Source organism: Oryzias latipes, chromosome 24, assembly GCF_053564925.1.
Source record: "Oryzias latipes strain Hd-rR chromosome 24, Olatipes_Hd-rR_3.1".
Classification (NCBI taxonomy): Eukaryota; Metazoa; Chordata; class Actinopteri; order Beloniformes; family Adrianichthyidae; genus Oryzias; species Oryzias latipes.
The window spans coordinates 3,270,145-3,298,110 of record NC_136260.1 but is presented as its reverse complement, the minus strand read 5'-3'; the positions used below and the strand labels follow the sequence as shown (position 1 = coordinate 3,298,110).

General features: G+C 42.4%; 2 protein-coding genes across 10 annotated transcripts in view; both read left to right on the top strand.

Moving 5' to 3' along the window:
* The first annotated feature begins 45 nt into the window (after positions 1 to 45).
* Positions 46 to 11,513, top strand: si:dkey-119m7.4 (solute carrier family 22 member 6). 2 transcript variants are annotated; one of them, XM_004083919.5, is made up of 10 exons: positions 46 to 500; positions 1,704 to 1,807; positions 1,911 to 2,065; positions 3,104 to 3,272; positions 3,641 to 3,764; positions 5,379 to 5,485; positions 8,739 to 8,950; positions 9,028 to 9,136; positions 9,864 to 10,076; positions 10,540 to 11,513. In XM_004083919.5, exons 1-10 carry the CDS (start codon positions 156 to 158, stop codon positions 10,619 to 10,621), a joined length of 1,620 nt encoding a protein of 539 aa, XP_004083967.1. In that variant the 5' UTR covers positions 46 to 155; the 3' UTR covers positions 10,622 to 11,513. The 2 variants fall into 2 exon arrangements, with proteins under 2 accessions (XP_004083967.1, XP_011490366.1); XM_011492064.3 differs by having other exon boundaries at positions 5,376 to 5,485.
* Positions 11,514 to 15,464: 3,951 nt separating this feature from the next.
* Positions 15,465 to 27,966, top strand: part of fynb (FYN proto-oncogene, Src family tyrosine kinase b) — a 36,571-nt gene continuing 24,069 nt past the window's right edge. For 3 of the 8 annotated variants that reach the window (XM_078943133.1, XM_078943131.1, XM_078943128.1), the window contains exon 1: positions 15,465 to 15,590. Coding sequence is in view for 2 of the 8 variants with exons in the window: in XM_078943132.1 (XP_078799258.1) it covers positions 26,220 to 26,313 (94 nt within the window). In the remaining 6 variants the exon portion in view is untranslated. Of the gene's footprint in view, positions 15,591 to 15,768; positions 15,886 to 26,098; positions 26,354 to 27,966 lie in introns of those variants that run through there. The other 5 variants (XM_078943132.1, XM_078943130.1, XM_078943129.1 and 2 more) reach the window with 4 other exon arrangements.

Here is a 27,966-nt window from a genome sequence, read left to right as displayed (position 1 = left end):
TCCTCCTCCCGAGCAGCAGACACCTCCCACCTCAGTTATATGAACTCCCATCATCAGCCGGAGGTCAGACGCGCACCAGCACACTCCAGCTGCAGAGTTGCAGGTAGATCTCAGGTCCATCAGCTGTGAAGCCCCCCCCGCACACACGCACAGACATGCACTTTGATGACATTCTGCGGACCATCGGGGGCTTCGGCAGGTTCCAGAAGCTCCTGTACGTGTGGATCTGCGTGCCTCAGATCTTCCTGGCGTTCCACATGCTGGTGTCGGTGTTCACGGGGGCCGTTCCTCCTCATCTCTGCCGCTCCTCCTGGTCTTCGGAGGGGCCCCCGGTCCCTGCGAACTTCAGCTCTCTGAGCGGCCGTCCCGAGCTGGCCTGCTTCGGCCCCGGGAACCGCAGCAGCCCCGGTGGCCCCGCAGATGATGGACAGCTGAGCGGGACCTGCCAAGGGGGCTGGGAGTACAGCACGGAGACCTTCCAGAGCACCACCGTCACTGAGGTGAGTCCACAGGACCTCCCGTGACGACGCGGCTCCGCGCTGCGCCGCGTGCGCTCAGGAACGGGGCGGGTGTGTGAGACGTGCACGCGCTCAGCTTGTGCGTGACTCTGGCTGACCTGAAGTCTCAGCAGGTGAGAGGAAAGAGATGTGGAGGTGATGAGGAGGAGCTGCAGACACCAGCAGGAAGGTCTGACATCTCCATGGCTTTGGTGAAAGAACAGCAGAGTGTGAGGGAACATGGGAAACACGCTTTGACCACCAACAGGTACAGACGCTCCACCAAAGCAAACCCTTGAAGTCCCTGCCCAGCAAAACTTCAGGAGACCTTCAGCAGGTTCTGTGGAGGGTTTGGCCTCAGATCATTGCTCCAGAGAGGAGGTCAGGAGGTCATAAACATCAAACAGTTCAGCTCTGAGCGTGCACATTTTATGGTTATAGCTGGTTGACCTTCTTTGTCAAGTTGATCATGTTTGTGTGTGTGAAGGGGGAGGGGGTCTTCACACCACTTGTGGTTTTTGGAATTTCTTGGCTCTTTCTCAGTGAACTTGTGTTAAACATAAACCTGCTCGCAGCAGCAGCTCACCTCCATCAGTGCAGGATCAATGGGGTTTATGGCAGCACCAAAGTCCAGATGTGAACTGGATGTTCCAGGAGAAAATGTGTAGCCTTCATTCACACTCCCCTAACCGGATTGGAGTGGAGCAGCCTGGGGTTACCATGTTAGAATGCAAGCCGGTTTACTCAAGACAACCTTTCTGAACTGTAGATCAGTTTTTGGTGGTGTAGTGGTTAGCACCTTTTCTACACAGTGAGAGGATCCTGGTTCAAATCCCAGCTGGGACATTTCTGTGTGGAGTTTGCTTGCTCTCCTCGTGCTTATGTGGGCTTTTACTGGCTCCCTCCCACAGTCTAAAAATATGATTTAAAGGTTATTTGTAGATTTTAAATTGTCTCTAGGTAATTATGTGTTTATGCTTGTTTGGGCCTGCAACAGACTGGTAACCTGCCTGGGATGTACCTTGCCCAAGGGTAACTATGCGCCTGTGACCCCAAAATGGATTGAGTTTTAATGAATTGTTTTCAGGTATCCCCCTACTTTATTTTAAACTGACTTGTTAACAACAACTGCTAAATGTAAGGGTGCAGCAGCTTCCTCTGAACATCTGTCCATGACTTCAGAACATTCTCTGCTCCTGCTTGCAGTGGGACCTGGTTTGTGAGAATGCCAGCATGAACAATCTGGGCTCCTCCGTCTACATGTTTGGTCTCTTGGTTGGAGCTTTGGTGTTTGGAAACCTGGCTGATAAGTAAGATTTGTTCATCTATATTATGTTCCTCACTCTCTGATTTTTGTTTAGGTCAGTTTTAATGGTTGTAATATTAAGAAGACACCTTTTTTTCTTTCTCCAGATATGGTCGCAGAATCATCATTCTCATCAGTTTGGCTATCCAAGCCGTGTTTGGAACCGCTGCAGCTTTTGCGCCTAATTTCTACGTCTACACCGCTCTCCGGTTCATGGTTGGAACATCCATCTCTGGTGTGATCATGAACGCCTTTGTACTTGGTGAGCAGCACGCAGAGACCTCGGGGGAGATGGCAGGGATGAAAGATCACATAAAAACCTGACCACAAAAGCCGAGAAATGACATTACCAAGATGAAAAGAATAACAAGAATTTGTGAATTGTAGACGAGGTCAGGTCATGATTAGATAATCCACAGTGATGATGCTTTCTCTGTAAACTTAAGATATAGAGAATAGAAGCTCTGTGATGCTTTAGGTCAAACATCCTTGGTATAATCAACCAAGACTGATAGATTTCTAAATAACTGTGAATAACAACTGCATTTATTCTTTTTTGTATGATATCATATCTTAACACGCCTACATACCAATACAAGGTCATGTAAAAGCTAGAACAGTTTGATTATAGGTCATCTGACCCGTCTGCATCTCAGTACCAGAAAACCAAACAGCTGTTGTGTTTTTTTGACTCTCTAATTATCAAGCAAACATAAACGGTATTAGAGAATAATGTGTCCGCACCACTATCAGAACTGGTGATGTTTGCTTCACGGTCTCCCTCATGGCTGTGGGGAAATTTAGCTCCACTTTTCCTTACTGCGTTTCTGCAGCTGATTGAGGTTTGATCTGATGTTTTGACCCTAGAAAGCTTGGGAATGCAGAAAAGCTTCTGATCAGTTCAACTACTGCAAAGTGCGAAAAACAAGCCCACATCATTAGCCCTCCACCACCGAGCTTACAGGTGCTGTGGAACAGTTTTTCTGTGCTTTCTACGCAATTTGCGTTTTATGCCATTTCCCCCTGCGTTAGATAAAGTATTTTGATTCTAACCGTATCACTCCACTTTCTGTGGAAGTCATCGAACAATTAGGTTTTGTTATTCAGTCATTCCAACCAACTGTACCTGTTAAATGGAGACTAAAACACACCTGCAACACACAAGTAACTATCAATTAATAGCCATTCCAGCCAAGAATGTTAGGTTTCACCAGAATGTTGTTATAGGAGCATGCTGTTAATAGCAGACATGTTCTCAGCTGTGTCAGAGCAAACATTTCTGTATTTTCCTGTCATCCAGGCACCGAGTGGACGGGCTTAAAGCAGCGAATGCTGGCTGGTATAATCACAGACTACTTCTTCGGCTTTGGATACATCCTACTGGCTGGTTTAGCGTACCTCATCAGAGACTGGCGAAAGCTGCAGTTAGCCATTTCAGCACCTGGGTTCCTCTTCATCATTTACATCTGGTAAGCAACGGCGACTTGGTCCACCTGAGACCGCAGAACCACAAAGCAGTGTCCTCCTGGATAACAGTAATTTAAAAAAGAAATCAGCACAAAGTAGCCAAAATGCTGAACTGGAAAACAGAGTTCCTGCCATGCTTTTGGCGTCTCAATGCAGGAGAGCATTCCAACCAACAGGTTTACTACTGTGGCAGGTTATTTATGATCTTCAAAGACACATTCTGTTAAAGTCTTTGGTTCTGAAAGCATTGGATTTAGCAGAATGTTCCCACTCTTGCAGGATGAAATGAACACATGTCCATCCTCCAAAACCCTGGATCATGTTCTTTTTCGAAGGTTGTCATCTTAACAATGTGTCCTCTGGCTTCCAGGGTTTTACCAAAGTCGGCTCGCTGGCTAATGGCAAACAACAGAGTGGAAGAAGCTCTGGAAGTGATTGAAAAAGCGGCGCAGATGAATGGGAAGCCCATCAGTAAAGACATAGAGATGTGTCAGGTAAACATCTGTGGCTCATCCTCTTGGTGTTTTTCTTCATCACCAGCAATATTCACAAACGTCATTCTAGTCCTGAAGCAGGTGTAAGTAAGAAGACACCAAACCCAGCAGAAAGTAGGAATGCTGCTTTGACAGATTGTAAATCACTGCACGATTCTGTGCTGCTCTAAATCTTCTGTTTGTCAGGTTGGGATGGGTCATTCTTTCTGAATGTAGAAAACAGTGTGTGGGGGGAGGAGCTGAGAACTCTGTGTGTATTTCACATTCATTAAGGCTTCTGACTGAAAAAAGAAGTGAAACTGTCTTTGTTTTTGTTATTTCTGTGATGTTGAGCAATGGAGAGCGTGCAGATGCAGTTCTACTTTTCTTTTCTTAAGGAGGAAGTTTTTCTGCTTGTCTCTGGCTAAACCCAACTGTAGCCGGTCTGGGTTCATGTGATGTTGGTAGCTTCTTCCTTCTTTGCTAACGTGGTCTTTATGACTGTGTAGTTTGCAGTTTCCTCTCTGATTGGGTTTTCTGAAGCCCTAGCAGCCCAGACTTTGTGTCCTCATCCGTGCAGCAGTTGCTGTTTATGTTCTGCAGATGTTGGCTGAGGGATGAATTCATGCTTTTACGCTCAGCGGAAGCTGAGTGTTGCCCGACTGCACTGGGACTGCAGATTGTTGCTCCTGTGCAGACAATCTTCATCTTCGTCTCCATCTGCCAACATTCAGGAAATTGAAAGTATTTGCACCACAGAGCTTTCCACCTAACAGCTGTCTCAGCAGACTCCAGGTCATACTTGGACTCATCATGTGCATTTCCATTAAAGGTCTTAGGTTGATACTTCAGTAGAACCTAACTTTGATGAGTACAGCTCATAACATGGGGTCCCTTCAGGCGTCCCATTAGTTGTCTGTTGTTTTTTCTACTCCCCAGTTCTAGTTTGTACAGATCTGTCGGTCCTGTCAGGAGCTGTGGCTCCAAGATCCACTTGATTGACTCGCCTACTGACCTTTAGGTGTCCAGGTCCTGCATCCGCTCACATCATTGGACACCTACCATGGACTCAAGAGTTTCAGCAGCAAAAAGGGATCTTTGAGTCCTGAGATGTCTGCACGTTTGCTTTTCTGAGACTTCCGTGTTCCCGTCCCCCTAAGACATCCACTCCTGAGCTTTAAACATTCAGCTCCACACAATGCTCTTATGTCTTTACAGGCTCCTGTGCTGAAACCGATTCTTCTCAGGAAAAACGCTGGGATGCTTCCTCTCTGAATTGTCTGGATTATAGTTGCAGAACTTGTTTGGAGATCAGTTGTTGATACAGTAAATGGTTTTGCTGCATATCTTTCTAAAAATCTAAATTGATGGAACCTAAAGTAATGGCTGTAAAGCATTATTAGATTGTAGATGTGTCCATGATTTGGTCACATTATTTTTTTGGTTCATAAGCAGGACAAACAAGTTGCCACTGTCATGTGTGTACGTACTTCACAGGGACAGAGGAGGCCACTATTAGTTTGCATTCATGCTGTGATAGCGGCTTGTCATTTGTATTTCAAACAGCCCTGTTCTGCATTTGCCTTATCACATAACTGCAGTCTTCCTCTAACTGGCCTGCTCATATGTCAGCAGGTATACAAAGCTGATCAGAACTCTGTGCTGAAGAAAAAACACTCCTTCATCGACCTGGTTCGAACCCCAACCATGAGGAAAAACTCCCTGATCGTCTTCTACCTGTGGTGAGTAAAGCAGAACACTGGCTGGGATTTTTCAGATTTCAACAGATAATCAGGAGGTTCCACAATGTCTTTATGTTACAAATTAAAAAATGCCCCGTTCCAGCATATGTGGTGTGTATTTATTATGATACCATGGTCCGGGTGAATACTCCATTCTGATTGGCTGCTGGGTGTGCATTAAAAAGTGATATACCACAGGATAACACACCTAAAAAGAAATAGCATAAATGTTCTATATCACTGCGCTGGCCTCTTTAAAACAAACTTTACTTTCATCATCTGGACAAAAACAAGCGTTAAGAGGAGAACTTCATCTCTGAACTGATGCTTTTTTAATCACGACGACCAGCATATATATATATCTCTTTCCTTTGCCGCTGCAGCCGAGTGGCGCGTCGTGAAGGTATCCTGACAACACGCCACACCACGTGACACATAGTCTGCTTTTTGTGAAAAAAGCTATCTAAACCAAAAAAATAACAAGCATAAAGAACTAAAATATGATTGAATGTTTATTTGTTTTGTTGGTGACCATGGTATAAGCGGGTTACTGGCCTTCATCGTTCATTAATTTCCGATAATGCACACTTTGTCGGCCATTTACCTGTGCGTATTTGTCAGAGGTTACACTTACTTTTTATGATCCCAAAACTGACATATTATCCTCTGAACTGTTTACGCTGAAGCAGGAATAAACTGGTTTCAGTTTTACTGTAGGCTTTTTTAAAGTTCAGGTTGAAACAGGTGATGCAGCCAAGCGTCATCAGAGCGGTTTGTTGGTGCTGTTGGGGTTTATCTCTGAGAAGTCCAACCCTAAGCTCAATGCTGCTTTGGTTGGATGTCGCTGAATGGTGAAGGGGTCCTGCAGTAGAGCATGGAGGTGGAGGCATCGTGCTGTGGGCTTGTTGTTGTTTTGCTTTTTAAGCAACTGGAATTTTGTACTTTGGGATTATTAAAAAAAGAGCTTTTGAACTAAAGCAAAACTAAAAATATGGAACGAACAATTTCTTCAAGTTGGTAATTCTTTGAAAGTTTTTCTGGAAAAACTTAACTCAGTCATAAAATGTTCTCCTATATGTTTAATCCTGTGATAAAAACCACTGGCTGGGATTATCTCCTGTAACCTGAGATGGGGGCAGATCTAGCCTTTTTTCTCGTAGCCTGCTGTGAATCCCCTCTCACCCCCCCCCCCCCCACACACACACACCTAGCTCAGGATCACATTAACAAGCCGTCCATTCACTGAATGCCAGCCACGCCTCAGCGCTCTGAGCTGCAGGGCTGCTAGAGGAAGCAAGCGCCATATTTCAATGACAGCTGCACATTTTATGATTTTGATGATTTAAGCGGTCGCTCATTTCTGCTGCAAGTCTGGATTTGCAGCTTCCAAGACCTCGACACGTTTCCCTTGAAGAGCCTCATCTGTTATTGTGAGGTGAAGCCCTGGGGCAACTTCTTAGTGATTCCATGTCTGCATATGTGTTAAGACGACACTTATCCTTGCTTATCAGAGTGACCGTGCAGATGGAGGGGCTGAGGTTACAATAACAGCTGTCGACCTTGGATGGTCCGCTGGGCTGCACTGAGCATTTCCTGCTGCCAGTTTTATGGCTGTGACCTTGTTCTCTGTCTCCTCCTCCTTTCAGTAAGACACCCCAACAGCAGCATGTCTTTGGCTGGCCTACTTTTGAAGAGAGAAAAAGCCCTGGCAGCCTCGAACAAGTTCACCTCAATCTTGAGTCAAGCAGAAAAAAGTGGCTCAACTGGAATGTTTGAAAAGCTCTCAGTTCTCCTGCACAGATGAAACTTCCTGGGGGGGGGTCACTCCTATTCTGACTTGGATCAGTCTTCCTAACAACATTTCTAAAGCATGGCTCATGATGGTCATGATCAGGGCTGCCCTGATGCTAGTTCTCCAGATCTACCCCCCTGCCTGCGCTTCTTGCTGCTCCTTACCTGGATCAGGTGTGTTCAGTCAATCAGCAGTCAGCGGGGGGGGGGGCAGGTCATGATGATGTTATCATAAAACCTTGAATGAAACTTGAAACTTTTTCCAGAGAGTAAGGAAGCAGATATTGATCTTGATATTCAAGCTAACATGAGCTATGGTGGAACAAAAATGGCAGCAATATCTGAATATCTGATCTATCCAGCCGAACAGTTTAGATCCAGAGACCAGCCCAGAAAACAAAGACGTTCGTGGATCTATTTGTCTGCAGGTGGATGATCAGAATAGAGCGGAGCAGGAAGACTTTGGCTCCCCCAGGGTATTTTCTGCATTACATATAAGCTCTTCTTCAAGCTGCATTTTTTCATCTGCTTCTGATTTACAACAATTTGAATGAAGAAATACTTAGAACTGCGACAGACTGGTGACCTGTGTCCAGGATAGGCCCCAGCAGCCCCGTGACCCCAAAAGGAAAAAAATGGACAAAATGCTACTAGAACATGTTAAAAACACAATTTTCATCAAATGGGTCATTAAGGTTTGGACATTAAAGTGAACTTAAAATAGAATCCAGATGAATCCTAAAATTAGGCTTCAGAATTTGGTTTGTAGTTCTAAATCACTGCTGTTCCTACTTCTGCAGAACATTCTATTCATTTATTTTTGTCTGAAGTGAACCATTCCCATCAGAGTTACTGATCCATTCACCTCATGGTTAATGTCGTGATGGTACCGGGCAATCCAGAACAACCAGAGAGCCAAGGGGACCAGGAGGTTCTGATGGAGTTCATCCAGCAGAGATCAGAACTTGGACAGTGATCATCAGCATGAGACAAAGACCCTTGAAGCCAACCCTAACCTTCACATTTCACCAATAAACTGTAGACGTTCCTCAGGACAGGCAGACTTGAAAGAGGAACAGACATCGTGTGAAAATGTGACCCAGAGGACTGACAACTTTCTAAACTTTCCTCGGTTGTGTAGTTTGCGAATTCTTGATTGCAGCTGACAGAATATGTGAAATATTCTGCTTTAGATCACAAACAAACTAAACAATAAATGAACAGATGAGGCTAACAAACTGTTTGAGCAGTTAAGCCCTTGTCATCATCACCCCAATAGCTGCATTGTTGGGGTTTCAGCACCACTTAGTGGTTTGTAGATGAACATGACAAGTGTCTTCAGTTTCAGTCAGAAGGAAGTCTTGCAGGAACGAGATTTTTATGTCTTTTTCCCTTAAACAGGCACATCTGATGTCTCCATGTTGAGCAGGAGTCCTGAAAGGCTGCCTTTTCTGTCTTTCAGGTTTGTCAACGTCCTCGTCTACTACGGCCTGTCCCTCAACATCTCTGACTTTGGAATGAACATCTACTTGACGCAGATGATCTTCGGTCTGGTGGAGATGCCCGCTCGCACCATCACCCTGTTCACTCTCAACCGCTCTCGCAAAATCTCGCAGCTGGCGTTCCTGGCAGTGGGTGGCTCTGCGTGCCTGCTCACCATCTTCATCCCCAGCAGTCAGTGTGCACCAGTCTTCCTCTTGGGTTTCTGTGGGCTCTTCCTCCGTTTCTCATCGTCTTTCATATTCCCCCAGGACTCTTCATAGTGAAAACAGTCCTTGCCATGATTGGAAAGTTTGGGATCACGGCTTCTCTGTCCATCATTTACGTCTACTCAGCGGAGGTCTTTCCAACAGTGATCAGGTGAGACTCAGGTGCTTGGATTTAAGGAAGCCCTGTAGATAAAGGAACTACCACTGAAACCGATGAACACAGCAGCTGATCATCAATCAGTGATCCGGACACCTGTAAGCCTCTGCACACAAGAACTGTAATGGCATTAAGGCCAATACTTTTCTGAACATCAATCAATAGTGACTATCTTTACAAAAAGAACAAAAAAATCCATTTGAAATCAAAGCCTATCAAACTTTATTTATAAAATGTTCTTCTTGTGCTTTTCACTTCTCAAAGTGCTTTACAATAAAAAACAAAAGCACAGACATTCAAATAATAGTCCAACCCACCCTTTACCAACCCCCCCTGTTAACAGTAACACCCCATGATCCCAAAACACAATCAATGTTTCTTTTAACACAAGCTTAAGGACTGGCTTTGCTGAGTGGAAACAGTATACTGCCACCCCATAGCTGCCATCCGTAACCCTTTACCATCTACTGAATACATTATTCAGTTCAAAGGAAAATGCCTCCTGCCAGTGCTAACAGAGAAGAGGATGGACTTTATTGCCTCCTCCCAGATTTATGTGCATCAATACTCTGCTTAGATGTCGTTTTTTTTTTCTATAGGGAGGTTTGTATTTATTCCCCTAAAACCATTCTAGGATTAAATCATTTTCTATTCTAGTTTTGTAAAAAAAATCTTTGACTTGAAGCAGATCTTAAAACTTGTGTCTTCTTTGAACTTGCAGACAGAACGGGATTGGGATAGGATCCATGTGTGCACGGACGGGGGGGGTCTTGGCCCCCATGATGTATCTTCTAAGGAACATTAGCCCTCATGCACCCATGGTTCTTAGCGGCCTCTGCCCGCTGCTGGGCGCCGGCCTCACCCTGCTGCTGCCCGAGACAGCCAACAAGCCCCTCCCTGACACGATTGAAGATGTGGAGGGGGTGATCGCCAGGTGAGATTCCCGTCTGACAGCATCAGCAAGACCCGACTGATGCTGTCACCGACCCGTCTTTGAGGGTCAGAGCAGCTGTGGTTTCTCAGGGGGGAGCCAGAAACACTTTTGGATCAAACCATTCAACAAGGATGAAGGCAGGGTTATACCATAAAGTGAGGGTTGAGATAACAACCCCCTGGTCTTGATTTCCATGAGGTTCCTGTCATTTCAGTAACTGATTAGGCCACACTGATCAGACTTTGTCATTGAGAGCTGTGACTGACTTTAGATCCAAACTCTTTTATCTTTTAATGTAACTTCTCAGGACTCAGACTTCCTTCTAATCTGTCAAAGTGCTCACAAAAGGAGTTCTTCTCTGGAGGCCGGTGCTTTTTCAGTCATTTGTTCGGTTTGTTCAACTGTTTTTTTAGCACTTTTCCAGGATTTCAATGTAATTTTTCTTTTTTTTCTGTCTTTACAGTGATGGCGACGATGCTGTGAAAACAGTCCTGTTTGACTTGCCTTTGCCAAAGACGGCTGAAGAAAGCACCAGGACAGAGTAGAATGCAGCCACCGGGTGGCGCTGCTTCTTTTCAGTATTCTTGACTTTTTTTGCTTATTTTTGTCAAAGACAGAGAAGTCTCTTCTTCCAGTGGAAGTGTCTGTTAGACTTGTTTTTCATAAATCTTTGCAGATGAGCCATTCTACAGAAACTGGATCAATAACAAGAAAGTGTTTTTACTTTCTTTTTTTTTATTTTTTGTATGAGTTTTGTATATGTCACTGTAGAGTATCCTTACATCTTCCTGTGACCCGCCCTTTCAACGCGCACAGAAGCTGACATCGCCTGTTTGTTCAGGGGCTCCAGATGATGACCTGTGGTTATTCTATGGACTTTATGCCCTCTCCAGACTACAGGACAACCTCTCACATCTGAGACACCATTGTTTTCTCCAGAGGACAACCTACAGGAGGATTTGTTTGCTGCTTGTTGGTTTTATTTTTGTGTACTATGAAGACTCTGCTGCATATGCTGGATCAGAACATGGGAAGGTTTGAGTCTTCTAGCATCATGATTCATGAAGAAATGGATTTCAAACCTTGTTGTGAAGGATCTTGTTGGCTTGCCAAAGGCCTGCTGGGAGCCAGCAGTTCTAGCTGTTAACCTGACTGGAACATGTAGAACACATTTCTGATCAACTACCTTCTCCTCAGGTGAAGTGAAGTCTTGTTTTGCTTCATGTACTGATGTTAAATCTTCTCATATGCACACCTATCTTTGCAAGAACAACGTTTCACAAAAAACTGAACAAACCAGACTGACAAAAATGCTGAGAAACTCACACCATGACACACATTCAAAGATGAACTCCCATAACGTGTCCCACAGACTGCTTGCATTCCAGTGAGTGGAGTCATTTTAATATTCAAAATAAAGGTCAAATGTTGCACTCATCCGCACAGGTCTTTATTTTTCTAAACTGCATTTCTTCCCTGAGTTACGATGAATGTCACTGCGGTACAGTTTTTCTGTGCTTCACCTCCATCTGCAGCCTGTTGTCTGTTGATGTCAAATGACGCCGAACAGAAGCAGAGATTGTCACAGGTAGAAGGGACAGAGCAAAATGCTGTGCCACAGTCTGATCAATGCTAGAAGTATTCCTCTGCTATCATTCTAACTATAGGAGGCTAACGTGTCCAGTTCACTGTCAGTCTGATTGCCTACTGCAGCTGTCTGCTTCTGCCGCTGCAAAGGCTGGTGGATTCTGAAGGCAGATTCGATTGAATCTGAAAATGCAACCTAGAGAAAATGGGGTTAGATCAAAACTCTTTTGATGATCAAAACTGTCAGCAAAGTAGAAATATGACAGCATGAATATAGAAGACTAGAAAGAGTTCTTTTTTATGTAAAGTAAATCTTCAACATGTTTATAAAACAGGCTGCACGGTGGTGCAGCGGTTAGTGCTCTTATCTTACTGCGAGAAGCCCCCGGTTCAAGTCCTGGCTGGGGGACCTGAACCCGAATATCAATGGGGGGGCCCTTCTGTGGGGAGTTAGCATGTTCTCCCCGTGCATGTGTGGGTTCTCTCCGGGGTCTCCAGCTTCCTCCCACCATCCAAAAACATGCTTCTAGTAATTGGTTACTCTAAATTGTCCCTAGGTGTGAGTGTGAGTGTATGGGTGTGTGATTGTGGCCCTGTGACAGACTGGTGTCCCCTGCCTTCACCCACAAGTGGCCAGGATAGGCTCCAGCAGCCCCGTGACCCCAAAAGGGTTAAAACGGCAGAAGATGAATGAAGGAAATGTTTATTAAAAAAAGAACAAAGAAATATTTTCACTTAAACAAGCATATTCCAGCCAAGAACACCTTGCAGGCTTTAACAGCCCAACATGGAGAAAAATGTTAAATCAGATGGAGGTCTTACCAAGAAAAAATGAATAATTGTAGTTAGGAGTTATTAAATGATTTGGGAATATAACAAGATAATACAAGTTGAAATGTTTTACCAAGAAATCATTGAATCTATTTGCTTAGGGCTAAAATAACAGAAGTTAAAGTATACCAAAAACCTGGAAAAAAAGACTTCATAAAATGTTGACACCCGCATCATAATGAACCAGCTAAAAATACGAAATGATCCTTAACAGCAGATCATTTCAAATTCCGTCACCAAAAAGTATGAGCAGTCAACGTGATTAGTTTAACCCGTGTGCTATCTTAGATGACCCCCCTTCCATTGACATGTTCTCCCTACCATGACAAAGGTGGATAATGGTGGAAAGATTTCATGTAATCCATGGACACCAGTGAAGATCACAAATCATTGAAGAAAAAAGGTTCAGAGCACTGTCTAGTGGGTCTAGATGACCCAACTCCCAATGTTAAAGTGCCTAAGATAGAACAAGGGTTAAACACAAGCTTGCACCAGGGTGTTCCCTGAATGCTCACAATTTATGGGTTAATAAAAAATTACAACCTTCTTATGGCCTTGGATGGTGCAAAATTATTACCTGCAAAGATTGCAAAACAACCCCCCCCCTGCATAGTTTAAAGCTTGTTGACTCCTGCCTCTTTGAACAATCAACTGAAAAGCATTGAACATGTTTTGATTGGGACAGGTTTCTTTGGAAGTGTTTCCAATGTCATGTAAAGTGACGACAGCATTATAAGTCATGTATGGCATTTTCTAAACTAGAATTCATTTAGATCAGGACACTGAATGAGCTCGTCCACCCCTTCTAGGTTGTCAATCTTTTTTGTTGTACAGATAAAAACAAGTATAAACAAAATGAATTTTTATAATACAATAATACAATACACCCCTTTGTGATTACTACAGCACACTATGCCACACCAACTCTGAGCCATGGTTGTAGTATATTGAAAGTCTACAACTAATTAGTCTATTGAGGTTCACCTGAGAAAAGTTATTTATGAACATTTTCATAGAGGCAAAATATTTTAATCTGATTTCACAAAATGTTTGACATGTTCAACAAATTTTTTAGCAATGATGTAAGAAACGAAAGGAAGAGGAATAGTTGTATGAACAATAAAAATTCAGTCTGAAAGAATAGTTCATTTAGACAGACATGATAAAAACACACGTGGAATGATCATAGCCAGTCTAAATGATTTTGCAGAGATTTCTACTTATTCAGTTCTCCAAAGGCATAAATTACTGAATGAGGTGAAAATCCAACTGACACTCGGTTGCACCCAAAACGACCACATATTTGTGGAGGTCACACTAACTGTTGTTTAATTCTGTTGTGAGAAAAAACTGTAAACATTGCTATTTGTCAATATGTTTCATAAAGTATATAAGAAAAACAATTCAAAGTAGAGAAGTTTGTGGTTAAAACTGTCTATCCTTCAGCTAAGCTAATGATAGCATTCAGGTAGAATCTCTTTGATTTTCTGTCTTCATTGAGGTCATCTGTGAAAACAGAACTCTTGTTGTGTAGAGACCTATTACAACGTTCTCACTCTCCTGCTAAACAAAACACAAAACAAAGAAGTACAACTTCTGCTTTGGAGAACAATAACTTTGGCTTCTGGCATGGAGTGGTGTCAGGATGCTGGTAAATGAATCCAGAGATGCACAGAACTAAAGCAAAAACGGTTTAAATTAAATTACAGATGTTCCATGAGTACTCCATGCTCCACCAGGGGTGTCAGGCAGACTGAGAATTGAGAATGGTTATTTCCATGTAGCGAGATTGATTGATTGATTGATTGATTGATTGATTGATTGATTGATTGGTTGATTGATTGATTGATTGATTGATTGATTGATTGATTGATTGATTGATTGATTGATTGATTGATTGATTGATTGATTGATTGATTGATTGGTTGATTGAGTTTACCGCCCCATAGCGTAATACCCTTATATGCCGGTGGGAGGCAGCAGATGACTGATTGATCCTAACAGGCTGTAATTTACACTGATGGAGAACCAGACAAAAATAAATGAGAGCTGTCATCGCTAAATGAAACATTAATGCTGCCTGTAAAGAAGTTGCAAAGGAGATGCTCGGCCCTGACAGCTTAGTTCTCTCTCAGATAGCTCCAGTTTTATGACAGGTTCATGTCATGTCTGCAAACATCAACTCTTGTTTTGGAGAAGTTTCACAATAGTCAAAAATTTGCATTGCAGTTAGATGAATCTGGTACATGAGACGGTGGGAAGGCCCTGGTTCAAATCCTATCTGGGTTCTTCCTGTGTGGAGTTTGCATGTTCTCCATGTGCGTGGATGGGTTTTCTCCAAGTACCCTGGCGTCCTCCTACAGTCCAAACCCCTGCTTTATAGGTTCAATGGGTTATAGGTTACTCCAAGGTGTCCCTGTGTGTGGGAGTGCCTGTGTGCCCTGCGACAGACAGGGTGTGCCGCCCCCTTTCCCAACAGCAGCCAGGACTTCCTCCTGCAACCTTGTGACCCCAGGGATACAGTGGATTGAGATACAGTGCGGATACAAGGGATACCGTGGATTAAGAAGATGGGTGGATGGAAGATCTGATATGATGTTTGTTGAGCAGTGAGGTACTGGCTCATCCGTATGACGCACAGGGAACTGGAAAGTATTTCTAACAAATGAGAGGTCTGATTACTCACAGTATAGCTGTATAGTATAGTATAGTATAGTATAGCTGATGAGTGCTGTACAAAGCAGGCCAAAGTTTCACACTAATTGTTATTCGACATTTAGAAAGTATAATTTTTGTACACACTCGGTTCGGCCCTAGAGTGTTATTATGTGTGATTTTAGTCTGTGGTGTGCTCCAGTAGTTTATCAGCGTAAAAACGGTGCCTTGGCTGAACAAAAGTTATAAAACACTGCCTTAGTGATTCTCTACTGACTTCACTTCAAGTTTGAATAGGAGTTCAGAAATCCTGGAGCTCCTGAAGGCAGCAGCAGCCTCATTATGCGGGTCTCGTCACACCGTCACGCAGAGCGCCGCGCGCCTCTTAGTTCCGCGCAGCAGCATCTTCTCGGCGCGTGGGACCCAGAGCCGCGCCCACCGGTAAGTGTCTCCGTCCTCTGCCGCCGTCACGCCCGCCGCTTGTTGCACGTGCTGCTGCTGCGCTCCGGGGTTTTAACGCATGCGCCTTTGAGCTGGTTCCCGTGATGTTCAGCGGAGTCAGATGCGTCCAGAGGAGCCTGGCAGTGCGTCTGCGCCTCTGGAGGACTCTGCTGCCGCGCTACAGGAAGGATCGGCTGGGGGTTCGACCTCGGAGCCTTGAACGCATCATCCCATTAGTTTTGTGTTGAATCATTGCAGACCTTTCATCAGAAACTGTCAGATCTGAACTGGTTCGGTAAGACTTCCAGCTTTTGCATCATGGGACAGGCTGGGGGAAAGTCTCAGTTTTACTAAACTCAGTCTGCAGCAAACTTCAAGCTTTCAGCAAAGTCTGAAGGATGTGGTTCACATAGTTGTTGTTGGTTCATGCTGAGAGCACCAGCTCTGAGCTCTGAGAGCCATGGTGGTCCAGCTGGTCCAGAGAAAACTCAGAAGTAGAACCTGCTGCTGAAACTTGAACTGAAGTCAGACTTCAAGCATACTCTGCATCTTCTGTCATCTGGTTTCCTCTGCTCACAGTTCACCACAGCTGTCAAATTCTGTTATTGCGGGGGAAACGGCTCTAGGTAATGAATTGTTGGCCAGTTTTTTTTTATCTTGAACTGTGAGTAAATTCATTTGAACTCACATGAACTGAAACTCACAAAGGTTACACTAAGCATCTTCCTGTACGAGAAAATCAAAATAAGAGAGACTTGGGTAACTATTGGATATGGGTCTTTGGATGAATTTACAATTAGTATTAATATTGACTTCTTTCAAAACACTCAAAAACTGTTCACAGAATGGATAATAATTGAAACGTATAAACCTTGTGCTATCCTAGGCACTTTAACATTGGGAGTTGGGTCATCTAGACCCACTAGACAGTGCTCTGAACCTTTTTTCTTCAATGATTTGTGATATTCACTGGTGTCCATGGATTACATGAAATCTTTCCACCTTTATCCACCTTTGTCATGGTAGGGAGAACACCTCAATGGAAGGGTGGGGTCACCGGGACCCCATAGGATAGCACATGGGTCAAAGGGGACGAGGAAGCAGATGTCAGCGTTTTATAAAGTTTACCCCAGAAATCAATGAATCACAAAAACATACTTTAACTTGTTGCTAAAGGCAAAGCGCAGCAGAGCATGGCTGCAGGGAAGAGTGGCGTCCCTCCATAACCAGACATTTAAATAGGCTGAGGACAATTAACAGAAATGAAAACTTACTAACATGAACCTGGAGTGACTGAAAACATGATCACATTATTTTCTTTTGTACCCAGATTCTTGTATTACAGGGGTTCTGATCTGCCGCTTTTGTCTTTGCGGTTTCAACAGTAGTCAAGGAGTCTGTTTTTGTTGTTGCTTTTTGTCAGACGTCTGAGCACGGCGCATCAATTCAACACAGCAGATCGTTCAGGGAGTTTGGTACTAAGCACAGAATTAAACACCAGCTGGATTTTCTACAAGTGGGTTGATTGTTGCTTTAGTTTACTCAGCAGTGGCCAATAAAGTAATGCTTTAATAATTTTTTTACACGTCCTTGACGTTTATTTATTACATGTCCTCACTTTCCATTCGATAGGCAATGTAGGACGGTTATGGTGCATCGGAAAATCGCAGGTTGGGTTTCCGCTCTGCCCGTCCAAGTGTCCTTGGGCAAGACACTGAACCACATGTTGCTCCTGGTGGTTACAGGTTGACACCAGTGTTAGGCAGTGGAGCCGCCATCATTGTGTGTTCATGGGTGAATGGGACTGAGACTGTACAGCACTTTGGGCCTTTAAGAGGGCAGTACAGGGCTGTATAAGTATTTACCATTTACTTTGTGTTTGTGTGTCATTTATTCAGTGTTCAGTTCTGACATAAAGCTGTGCTCAAAACACAGAATAAGGAAGGAAATCTGTGCTTTTTGTGATCTTGATGTAAAACCAACAGATTATTCATTTTATGAATGCATATATACATTTTTGTTGGTGTTGAATATAATTTCCTTTTAATACTGTTAATGTTGTTTCTGAAAACACAAGACAGTATTAAAAAAACAGACACAAGAGCCCAAACAGTCAACAGTCCAACAGCTCTGGGGATGCCTGTCCAACCTCCGATTTTATTTAGAATTGGTTGCCTTGGTTACAAAAAAGAATAATGAATCTAAGAGATGCAAGGTCAGTAGTTAACAAAACACTCGTATAAACTTCTTACTGCAGACATGGGAGTGCTGGTTCACAGGTCTTGCTTATCAGTTTGAATCCCAAACTACCTCTTTTTTCTTAAACATCTTCCTCCTTCCTCCAGATTATTCAACTCATTTTTATTTAAATAGCCCAAAATCACAACAACAGTCGTCTCAATGGGCCTCGTACCGGTAATTGTAAAGTAAACATAAAATCAAAAGGATCATGAAGTCATAGAATTCAATAGGAAAATACTAAACTGAACTAACTAAACCGACTAAACTAAACTGGCATCCCTGCCCTTAGACCCCCCTTCGCGGTAAGGAAAAACTCCTAAAAAAACGGTTTCCGGAAAAATAGAAGAAACCTCAGGGGTGTCCACATGGAGGAGGGATCCTCCCCCAGGACGGACAGGTGATGTACCAGAACTCATAGAGAAGAATTAGCTTATCTTAGCTCATCACTGCCAGCAAGCAGCTGATGTCCAAGCACACCGCCCCCCCAGCATTCTAGCCTCCCAAGCGCAGGGGTCCCAAGAAAGAGGCAGTCCCAGGAGCAAGCCCAGGCCCCCGCCTCCAAGTGTTGCCCCTGGGAGAGCTCTGATTAGGCACCCATGGGACCGAGGCAGCCGACCAGCTAGGGCAACCACCGATTGCCTCAGTGGAGAACCGCCAAACCTCCAAGATCCCCTTCGACACCACTGAATGTTGCGTTATTCACTGAGACATTTACACACTGAAATGACATAAGGCACAATTAAAGGTTTTGCTGATCCCGAGGGAACCGTTCTCTGTTGTCTCATGCTTTTCTCTGCTGTCAGTGATTTTCTGAAGTTCGATCTTTTGAGTCAACCAACAGGAAGTGAGAACAATTAACAGAAATGAAAACAGGGGGTGATTACCAACATGATGCTGATGGGGGGCAAACTAAGAACCAAACATGACCAAAAACAGCAGAGAGAAACAACTAAACTAAACTGCATCATCTAATGTAGACGAGCCTTCCAACAACTTTTGATAAACTATAAATAATTCAAACTTTAAGTCAAGTGCTCGGAAGTGAATATTTAGATCTTCAAAAAAAGTTTATCAAAGTGTTCAGCCATTGGATGTGGAAATCTTTCCTAATGCCGTTTGTTATGAACACTGATTCCCTTTTTCCCCTCATAGAAAACTAGAAATACTCCACTGACCAGACTGATCACAGACTTTATCCATTTACCAGATGCCTTTTTTTGTAATTAATTATTTGCTGTTACACATGTGGAAGGAACAAACATTTTAAACTAACAAATAATTTGTTACACAAAATATTCTCATTGTTAAATTTCAGTGATCTTAATTCAAACTTTAAGCATTCTTCAAGCCCACTTGAGAATTAAAATTCATCATGTTTAGTGAATCAGCAAAGATTTTGGAACTTGAAATGTATCACTGAGACAGTAAAGTGAAAAGACAAAAAGGCACAAATAAAAGTTTTGCTCAACCTTTCTTTTCTGCTGTCAGTGATTTTCTGAAGTTTGATTGTTTGCATCAACTAACAGGAAGTCCTTGAACCCCAGCCCCCCCACAAGAAAACCAGCACAGTTTTTGCAACAGTAGCCTCTCACCCTAGCCTGCACAGGTGTGAACATCACACAGTTGTGTCACGTCTGCAGGAAGCCATGTATATATTGCTGCCTTTCTGTGGAGGCAGAGAAAGTTAGATCAACGGCCCTCCATGTAGATAAAGGGCATTTCAGGGAGTGTGGGGGGTGTAGCTGCTGCCATACAAAGAGCTGGCTGTAGTTCTGCTGTCAGAGAGCTGCCTCCCCCTGCAGGATTCGTCTACGCCTGGTGGACATTCATCCCGCAAACAAAGGAGGAGAAACTGCTTCTGTATGTGACTCCGCTGCAGAACATACAGCTGCGAGAACCGCAGAACACAATGAGACTTCGGTGAGGAGGACTCAGACTTCCTGACGCAAAAGTACTCATTAGTCAGCAAACATAGAAAGGGAACCTGCCATCACCAGTGAGAACTGAAGAAGCTACTCAGATCAACAGTGAAGCATCTTCTAGATCCAGCTTTGACGTCCAGCTACCATGAAGAGCAGAACTCTGCTGTCTGCTCTCTAATGCTGCTGGAACCAGTGGAATATGGATTAGTGGAAAACATGAATCACACGTTCCCCCTGAACTGGATTAACAGCGCTTTTACACTGGTAAAGTCTGTGGCCTCAATGTGATTGGACATCCAAAACAATTCTTCAGCTTGGTTTGGATTTCAGTTCTCTTGGAAGGTAACCAAAGACTGAATTAGATCAAAGCTAGAAGAATCAGGCAGTTCTAACAGCTGATCAGTGGGAGGCTGGTATATCCTCACCACAACAGGAAAACCAGAATGAAAGCAACCAGCTGCTCCTTGGTTCTCTGGCTATGACGCTTTCTGCACATCCTCACCGGGAGACATCTCCCAACTTCATGTTTCAAGTCTCAAGATTTTTGCTGTTATGTTTTACTTTAGTTCTTTTTTTTCAACGTATTTGTGATACACATGCTCTTCATCTCCCTGAGCCATCTGTCTGAAGGGAAGTGAATCGCACCTTTGATCAACTAAGATCCACAAATTCCAGAGGATCCATGTTTGCTCTTTGGTCAGAACTATAACTCAGGTGAGCTTTACACCTGCTAAGCAGAGCAGACAATTTCAAAACCAAATGAAGAGCAGATTTGCATTTTTTTGTTTGGATTAAAACCACCAGGCCTATTTTTCTGTTGTTGGGTTATCTTTATGTGAATGAGGCTGGATTTCTTTGGAGCTTCAACTCAAACACTTGTTTTATCTTTTTGAGCTTTTATTCTGTGTTCTCTCATATCCAAGAATGAAACACAAAACACTCATGAATGAACTGATTACATGTAATAATTTCATTATTTAAAGTAAACTATATAACTTGCACACAAAAATTTAGCATTTTTATAGCCCTTGATTTAAAAAAAAACTACTGATCTTATAGTTTACAAACGTTTAAGTGCCCAAAACAACATTTTAAGATAAAGATATTTTAAGTATAAAGGAAAACTAAACCACAGAGAGGAGATGTGCTGATGGACAGGCTGACAAATGAGGTTAGACAGGAAGCTCTGTAGATCATGATGTTTGCAGATGACATAGTGATCTATAATGAGAGCAGGAAGCAGGTGGAGGATCATCTAGAGAGGTGGAGGTTTGCTCTGGAAAAAGAATTAGCTGGTAAAAGAGCTGGTTGATATGTGTTCATGGGGGAGGAGTCAGACCTGAAACTGGATGGTATTGTCAACTTAGGCTACATTGAGGTGAAAGAGAGAGGTGAAACGTCTTCAACTTTAAAAAACTAAGTCCAGATGACAACCTTTAATCCTACAACTATGAAGGATTGTTATTATAATTTATTCTAGTTTGGTGGGACAGATTAATTACTTTATGGCACCTGGGCTGTGCTTTGTCCACCAGCTCAGTGGCCTTGTGGAAGAGTGTCCGCCCAGGCCAAGTCATGCCAAAGACTCTAAAAATAGGACGCCACTGGACTAGACTAGAGCAGTGGCCTCAGATGCAGTGGTGGAAAACACAGCAGTGTGCTTTCCACCACTGCATCAACGCTTTGCATTGCACTTGGTGATGTGTGTTTGGATGCAGCTGCTCGGCCATAGAAACCGTTCCATGAAGCTCTCTGCATGCTGGACTTGGACTAATCTGAAGGTCTGTTTGGAGTTCTGTAGCAATTGACTGCAGAAAGTCCTCGACCTCTTTATGCTTCAGCATCCTGACCCCTCTCCATCAGTTTATGTGGTCTACCACTTGGTGGCTGAGTTGCTGTTGTTCCCAAACTCTTCCATTTTTTTCTGATAGAACTGACAGTTGACGGTGGAAGATTTAGGAGAGAGGACATTTCACCACTGGATCTGTTGTACAGGTGGTGTCCTATGACAGTTCCACGCTGGAATTCACTGAACTCCTGAGAGCACAAACATTTGTGAAAACAGTCTGTATGCCTGAGTGATGATTTGATACACCTGTGGCCAGGCCAAGTGACTAGGACACCTGATTCTGATCATCTGGATGGGTGAGACAATGCTATTGGTATTGTGTATTTCACTACGAACTACTCACATACATATCAATATACTCGCTTATATACTGTACATACACTTTCAGTTATATGTAAAAGAGGTTTGCTGTATATGTATGTAAGAGAAGCATATATGGACGTGTAAGGAAGAGTTTACTTGAAACAGAAGGCCGTTTAGTGAAAATGAAAGGCAGATAATTTGTCCTGCGTTGATTATCTGAGAGGCTAAATGACCTTAACGTGAATGAACAAGTAAACCACACTTAAAAAGAGCTCTAGAGAAGATGATGTCATTATTTTAGAAACATTGAACCTTTGGTTAAGTATCTTCTGTTTCCATAATAAAAGTGAGAATATTGGTCTTTGAGTGGTTAAGAATGAAATAAGTCTTGTATGGCCCCTCACAGACGTATCATTCCTTCTAGTTTACTTGTTTGTTTGGACACAGATTTCATTTACACTTGATGATCTTGAAGAAATCCAAGGAATATGGAAAACTTCACTGTTCAGTTCCATGAATTTCTCTCTGAGTGTCACTGCTGGAAGTTTGGGATAAAGATGACCTGGATCCATTTTAGGTCAGTGAACTGGATCCAATTGGATTTTTAGAAATGAACCAAAATTGACTATAACTTGAATCAGTAACCACAAATTCTGATATAAATCAAATTATTGTTAAAATGAATCGTAACCCCCGAAGGTGTGGACTTGAGTCACATGACTTACACTTGAGTCAGGCTTGACCCATGAATTTAATTACTTAAGACTTTACTCGGACTTTAACAGCAGTGACTTGTGACTTGACTCGAACTTAAGCCTTCTGACCCAGAAAGGCCCAAAGATTAAAAAGTGTCTTGACATTTCTCTGTTTCTGTTTGTTTGCATCTGTGTTCTCTGTCAGCACAACATCCAAGCAATTTAAGTTGGTTTGATCCGACACCATCCAACCAATCAAATTGATCTGTCAATCAAAGCGCCAGTTTCTATTGGCTAGCGTTATTAGTTCTGGTATAATAGTTGTGAGTTTTTTTTCTTTACAAAAGACAGTTTGCAGTTTACAAAAAAACATGCGGTTTGAAGATACTCGACTAGGACTCAACAACTATGTCCACCCATTGAAGTTGCATAAAGACTGGTAAGTTCTGAATGCTGCCATTAGATTATTCGCTAAGCAGCTGATCTACACATTCAGCACCTGCAGATAGTTTCATACCCACAAGTGGTGGAAATGTTTCCAAAATAGAGCAGCAGGTATGCCACTACACTTATTATAGGCATGTGTGCATGACCTAGCTTAGCCGCCAGGCTTTTCTGCCAGACCAGCTGTTAAGACCTGTGCGTGAGGCTGCAGTGTTCTCTCCTATTTAGAATGAGCGTCAGTAGATCCATGGGTATAGTTGTGGCCAAAGTTTTGAGAATGACATAAATATTGGAAATTGGAAAAGCTGCTGATTATGTTTTTATATTAGCAATTTGCATATAGTGCAGAATGTTATGAAGAGTATTCAGGGGAATTGCATAGTCCTTCTTTGTCATGAAAATTAACTTAATTCCACCGAACTGCATTTCTGCGTATTTCTTTATTCCAGTGGCGGACCGTGCATCACACACCTGGGCCTTCAGTTGTGCTACGTCTGAATCACTCAACCCCTCATGAACCATTTTACGATGCAGAAACCAGCTTTGCATTGCATGTTGAAAATTCCTGTAGCCATAATAAATGCCTCTAAATAAACTGAATAAACAAAACAGTAAACAAATGTCATTATGCAACTACATCCAGCAAAAAAACACTGAAAATAATCACATACATTTGGAATACTATTTATTAAATTTACCATTTCACTCATCAAAAAATCAGATTATTAATTATTAAAACAAAATCCATCTTCCTCTCTTTCCTCACAAACAGTACCATTATTATAGATTATCGCGTTCCATCATGTAGATTATGGTCTTCAGTTCTGCCAAGAACTCCTTTTCTATTCCATCAAGGCCAGTACTGAGACCCCAGTCTGTCCAGTTGTGTTTCTGCGTGGGTTTAAATTCACTTTAGAGCCAAAAATGTCCGCTCCACAAACACAGTGGACACGGGGACGGTCAGCGCCAAACACACAAATCTGTACGGCTGCTTCATGATTCACTCAGATTTTTTCTAATGAAGGAAGTCAAAGACATCAATGGGAGATGTTCCTGCTGAATCATTCATGGATACATTACAGTCAGACTGTTTTGAACTGAGACAGATCACAAAGTGCTCCGTGGCTGTGTGTCAACTGGACAAGGCTGCATGTGACTTCCTGAAACTTCTGTCCAATCAGAAGGTCTGAATACTGTGATGTTGTCTAAGCCTGCTAGAAGGCCCTGCTGACACCAACTCAAAATCGGATTGGTTGAAGGAAATGAATGTCTGACATTGATGTTGCATTAGAGAGCCTGCAGAACTAATAGTGAAAGGGTCTTTAGCACTGACCCTACCTGGCAACCATGCACAGCTGAAATGCAATTGGTTAAATGGCAAAGAAATTATTATAAAGATCCTCTAGTTTAATTCTTGATTTTATTTTCCCCCATTTTCCCCATATTTTCTCCTGAACTATTGTGAACTGTGTAGCGTCACAAAGCTGTTTTTACAGAGGGAGTGGAGCTAATACCGGGAGAGACTGAATGAACTAATAAACGTGAATACCAAAGCTTTTGTAAACTATTTAAAATAAATAAATTTGATCTCTAAACATCCTCCATGTCTTTCATGGATTGTTAAGAGAAACACACAGACAGAAATTTGAAAGTATCTGCTGTAAATCAAAGTATTGTTCCATCCACGTTTTTGAATGACATATTGCTGAAGTTGGTTTATGTTTATTCAAATAATTATGATTTAATGAAAACAGCAACATTGTTTTTTCGACATTTCTAGAATTTCCATAAATTTTTATTTATTGTTTATTGGAAACACAGACCGAATTGGTCAGATATTAACTTGAATAACTTAAAAAATATATCTTTGAGGATTAGAAAAAAGATGTTGAGAAAAAGGTATCAGAGCAAGAATGGTCGTTCTGACCAATAGAATGACTGAGTAATAACTGTCTACGTCATGGCTAGCAGGCTGTGGCAGACCCAGATGCTGGAACCCGGAAGGATACTCGGCAGACAGAATGGTAAGTATAAATAGATTTAATTCTGGAAAACAGAATTTGCAGGGCAGAATACGTAGGAGATGGTTGGAGGTTCTTGAGGGCGAACACCGTGGTCCAGAGGGAAGCCAGAGAGCCGCCGAGACAGGAAGCAGCGAGAGGTGAGTGCGGCCTTAGAGTTCCAGACGAGGGCAGAATCCTGGGCAGTAGACAAAGCAAGGGGTTAGTCAAGGAAGCGAGAACCAGAGCGAGACAATACATGAAGTGGCCAGTGAAGCACCGTGGAGTACAACGAACTAGCGTCGAGGACAGGTCCTGGTTCTCCTTAAGAGCCTGGGTCCTGATGAGGCTGACTAAGGGGGAAGCTGTTGTCAGCAGGTGGACCTGATGGAGAGGGCCCGGCCGGGGGCACCGTGACAGTCTATTTCTCAATAGACGTCTATGGGATTTTGGCTTCTTGAAACCACCAGATATTTCCTATTTAGGAACACGAGGGGTTGAGCTGTCCATTGTTATGTTGGCGACAGTAGTTGCCATAGATACGATCACTCAGAACGACTCGGACCAATCACTGTTGAGCAATGGTACTTCCTATTTGGGAACACAAGAGGGGAGGGGTTGAGCTGTCCATTGTTTTTACAGTCTATTTGAAAATAGATCAAAAGATGATTGGACTCCAAAAAAAATTGGTTCTCTCTTCATTTTTGTGTTTTTACTATGATTTGCAATCATTTTTTCCATTAAATACATAATTTACATGGCGTTTCTCTGAGTTGATCCAAGTTACTTTCTTTAATTTCTCTTACAGCCTGCCTTAGAGAACCTGCATAGGTCCTCTTCCTGCTTCTTGGCTGGAACCCTCTGAAACATTTTGACTCTCCATTTAAACTACAGATTGTTTCTCTTCATTTCAGAGTCAAATTTATTTTTTACTTTAGTGCTCTCGTGTGCTTATTGGAAACTTCACCCACTGGAGGCGTCTGAAGGTTTAAACCACATCCTGCTGTCAGTCATGCAGAAATATTGCAGGGAGATTCTGCTGCACCTTCTATTCAGTCTAACAGGAAGACGCATCCCCCACGAGCTGAAAAACACTTCATTCGAAGACTTTGAGCGGACCGAATTTTTGTTCTTTCTAGGGAGGGCTGCCTTCTTTGCATTTTATCGTACAATTCATGTTTTTTTTTAGTTTCAAATGTTGTGTAGGGGGATCTGGTTCTTCTAAGGTTGTTGCCACATTGAGCTCAGATCCCACATGGACCTTCACAGGTGGGAGGACAAGCCTTAGAACTTCTTTGATCATCTGGTGGTAAGCACATGCTGTCATTCATGTGAGACCAGAGGTTATGTTCTAAAGGACGTATGTCTGGTTCAGCTACACTTGTTAAACTGGAAATTATTATAAAAATAAATAATCTGATTCTTTCAAACCCCAAAATAGGGAAAATGTTACCTATAAGTTATTATCAGTCTTTTACGGTTACGTTGATGCTGGAACAATCATATGTGTTCTACCATGAATAGCAGGTACTTCGTCCTTTTCAATGGCCAGTTGGCTGATCTAATTACCCGCCTTCAAAGGAAAAGAGGGAAGTTAAATTTATATCATTTTACTCTACAGTTTTAACTTTTCTAATGATGAATTATTTGTGTAAGCATCACAGTGTACCAGAAATACTTGCTTGATATTGTTGATCACATCTATGGTCTTCATTGTAGTATAGTAAAGACATTCTGGGCCATTTTGACAATTTACAGAATAATATAAACTGAATTAACATATAATAATCTTGATTGTTTGGAGCGAGTTGCATTAATATAATGTTTCTTGTGTGTTGGCATTTATAAAAAACTGAATTTAATTAAACTTCTGGTTCAGTTTGTAGTGTCTGTTCTAAGGTCCAACACCCCAGCCATGCAGGAACAGACTTGTTATTGGACTGTGACTGTAAGCCGTCATAAAGTATGCAGCTAAAACTTAAACTTTATTAAAGTAACAGAACCGGTTCGACTACAAAAAATGTCCTTTGTGTTTGAGATTTTTGCTACTACATCTCAGGTCTAATGAATTGTGTAGATGCTTGAGTGGTAGAAAGGTGGAAGTGGGAGAATCTCACCTCGACCTTTAGGGCTGAGGCAGAAAGAGACCTTTCCATCGTGGAGGAAAGGTCAAATTCATGACTTGTCTGGGTCATAAGAGAAGACAGCTGTCTGCTCAGATCTACAGGCTCATGTCAAGCTGTTCTGCTCTGTAACACCTGACCAGAAGTTAGGCTCCTGATTTGCTGAGTAAGAGGAACAAAATATTATCTTGATCTTCTCTATTCTTCATAACAGACTATGTTTTTGCAATGAAATGGTAAATGGTGTGTACTCATTTAGAGCTTTACAACTTCTATCCTTGGTTGGTTAGTTTGCACTGGGGCAATAAAAACAAGAAATGATTTCTACACTATTGTGATTGATAATTCAAGATTAAACCTAATAAAATAAATAAAACATAAATTTATATTTGAAGAAGTCATTGAAAAAAGAAAAATGCTGGAAGATTGTTCAAGAGGAAGATTAATAGTGAGGATGAAGATGAGGCTGAAATTGGTAGAGGAGAAGAAGAAAAGGAGAAAGGAGGAGGTGCATTTTCTGCATTGATCTAGTTGTTTAGTATAATAATCAATTCAAATATTTTTCCACAAAGCCCCATCCACATTGTTTTTACAGTCAAGATTTATTCTCTGAAGCGTTTCTCTATATATAGCGGCCACCAGTGTGTGAATGTGTGTGTGACTGGGTGAATGGGTCTGTGACTGTAAAGCGCTTTGTCCTTGTGGGAAGAAAGGCGCTATATAAGTATACGCCATTTACCATTTACCATTCTATACTAGTGTTGTAGCAATTCATTTTGACAACAACTTGATTCCTATC